The sequence below is a fragment of the Buceros rhinoceros genome, unplaced genomic scaffold (genome assembly GCF_000710305.1).
Source record: "Buceros rhinoceros silvestris isolate BGI_N320 unplaced genomic scaffold, ASM71030v1 scaffold46676, whole genome shotgun sequence".
Taxonomy (NCBI): domain Eukaryota; kingdom Metazoa; phylum Chordata; class Aves; order Bucerotiformes; family Bucerotidae; genus Buceros; species Buceros rhinoceros.
The window spans coordinates 1-2844 of NW_010420138.1; the positions used below are offsets into that span (position 1 = coordinate 1).

At 39.5% G+C, this 2844-nt stretch overlaps 1 protein-coding gene across 1 annotated transcript; it reads left to right on the forward strand.

The window, feature by feature from the left end:
• Nucleotides 1-302: 302 nt before the first annotated feature.
• Nucleotides 303-2327, forward strand: HSPB11 (heat shock protein family B (small), member 11; the record flags this gene model as incomplete). The annotated part of the gene is made up of 4 exons (XM_010139176.1): nt 303-409; nt 1084-1152; nt 1700-1743; nt 2220-2327. Coding segments are annotated over 4 exons (328 nt in total), but the record flags the coding sequence as incomplete, so codon positions are not given.
• Nucleotides 2328-2844: the final 517 nt, after the last annotated feature.

Sequence of the window (2844 nt, forward strand, 5' to 3'; positions counted from 1 at the left end):
GAGACCTGCCGCAGCCCCGCCCCGCCAGGCTCGGTCCTGTGCTTTCCTGCTCGTGTTGCCACATAATTTTAACGCTTTTCCGGGCCCCCCACCACGTGTGAGTCCTTCTCTGGTACTGCTCGGGTGCAGAGCCGGAACGTCAGAGTGCTCACACCTGCAGAGAGCTTCCCCAGTGCCACACACGGGCTTGCTTAAAATAACACCCTGGAAACGGCTTTGCAGCCTTTTTTTTAACTAATTTCTTGTGAAAAGGTTATAGATGGAAAGCTGCAGGTGGTGGTTTTGTCCTGTTCTCTCCACAGAAGTTCAGAAACGTTTTGGACGACAACAGGCATGTTCCCACAGGAGTTCATTATTGGTTTTCCTAAATGTGTAAAAATCAGCAAAGTCGCAATCCAGTGTTACCTGGGTAAGACTCCTGTGTATTGCCGTATCTACTAACTTCGCTGCGTTAACACGTGCCTCTGCCCGACTGTAAATTCTGTGAGTAGTCACTTCCAACAGATAGATAAAGCTTAATTCGTAAAGCTTCATTTAGCTTAACAAAGCAATTGTCCTCCATGTCCGAAGTTTTTCATAGAAAAATCAGAAAAAGATGGAAAATCTACCCCACCTGCACTTAGTGTGTTGTTCTAACACCTTGTATTGAGCTTAGAATTAACTGTTCTGTTGCACAGTGATGGCTGTGCTAATTTAATAAACACGACTGCAGTACTTACTCTTTTAATGATTGTGAATATTGATTTTTATGATTTCATACCATAAAACTCTCTTAGTCTTACTTATTAAAATAATGTGAAGGAAAATGTGAGTTCTAAACCAGGAAGAACTGTTACAAGGTCGGAGCATGGAGGCAGGAGCGTGACCATGAGCAAAGGCTGTGCAAAAGACAAGAAAACTTGTCATTGTTTGTCTAGCCTGGGAGATCAGGATGGTGGTGTGGTACAGCCCTGCCCCATTACGTAGAGGAAGAATGGATCAGTTAATGCTTTTAAAGTGCTTTGTAGATGAAAAGTGTTGGAATATTGTTATCAATGAAGAATCAGAATTCGTGTTGATATTTTAAATGTATATATATTTTAGTGCGGACCTTAAGGATTGAAAGAAGTGTATCCCAAGACCCAGTGGGTTTTGAAGAGTGCATTGAAAAAGGTACGATTCTGAATCTGAGTGGAGATTTTGTGGGAATCATGTTGGTCTTTTTCAGTGAGTCATTTCAGGCCCTTGTCTATTTGTTCAGTAGTTTGGTGTGGCTTGATGATTATTTTATTAGACATTAATGTAATAGCCACATTTAAATGAAGAGTGTGTATGCTGCTGGTCCCTGTAGCAGTTTGGAGATGTGAGGTGCTGTATAAGGCTAAAAGTGCTTTTATGTTCCAAAAGTTTAAACCAGGCATAGTATAATAGAGTGCCATTTCCTGCATTGTCTGGTTGGTATGGCTTAGGGGGTTTTTTAATGGCTCTCAAGTGACATTTTATGAAACAGCATAATGAGTGGGATATACATACACTGGGATAGTGCAAAAAGTATTTGTTCCCTTAAATCACCTTGTACAAAAAAAAACCCAAACCAACAATTTCTGTATGTAGTGTAAGCTCATGGTCCTCAGACTCTCTTTAACACTGAAGTCCAGTGAAAACTTTTCACAGCATCGCACATTATTCTTCATTATTCGCTTTAAAATATATTTTCTAGATCTGCAACACACAGAAGGACAGCTTCAAATGGAAGAATTTCCAGTGAGTATTTACAGTGTACATCAGTGGTGGTTCACGAAATGGGATCTCTAGACTAACCGGGGAACCCCAGCCATGTCTTTACTTACAGTTATTGCTAAGTTGGTGTTAGATACACGATTTGTACATCATGGTATGAAATTGCACTCCCCACTGCTCTTTGTAGATTATGGTATGGAATTGCATCTGCCTGCTGCTGCTGCGATGCGAAAGAGCTCTTCCCAGACACGTGGCAATCTTTCCTCCTTCAATTGCTGCCTTTAAGGCTGCAGTATTTGGGAGGGATGGGGCTGTTTTGAATTGCTGTCATCTAAAGAAACTCTGAAGCTGGGTAGATGTATTAAAAGAGCTTGATTTATGTCTAATTCGAAAACAGACACAGAAATAACTAGATCCTTCTGTCTAACAAATTTCTGCAAATGTTGTTTCATAGTTATGTTACTACAGAGAATGCAAGAACATCTTTTTTTCTTCTACAGCTTCCTGATTGCCAAGCCACTTACTTGCGTTTCATCATCAAATCTGCCTTTGATCATTTTGTATCAGTGCACCGGGTGATGGCAGAGGGCACAGCAGAAAACACTTAAGTCCAGCTTAAATTTGTACCTCTTTTTTTTTTTTTATAAAGAAGTTACATTTTTGTATCTGTGGTGCAGAGACTATTTATTATTGAAACCTTGTATTAAAGTGTTTTTTGAAGGTCTGGATGTAGTATGTCTTCCCCAAAGGCTTAATGTATGGAACAGAACAGAATAGAGTTCTTCAGATTAGAAAGATCATCATGTCCAACCACAATTGTTAATTGTAGTAATGGAGTAACGGCTTTCTAGTTCCATAACCTAGACTATCACCCTACAACACTTGACCATAACTGGGTCCACTTTGCTTAGTATGTTTATATCAGGCTTTTTTAGTATGTGAATTAAAACTTGATTTCCTGTAAAATGTTTCTCTTGTTCTCTGAAATAAATAGAAAAGACAGTATGAAATATTTAATGGGCGGTATTACTTCCTGCTGTCAAACAAATCCTTCCTAGGTTCTTAACCTGGTAACTTGCTCATCAAGATTAATGGGATGAATATAAATGTTTACTAATGCGTAGA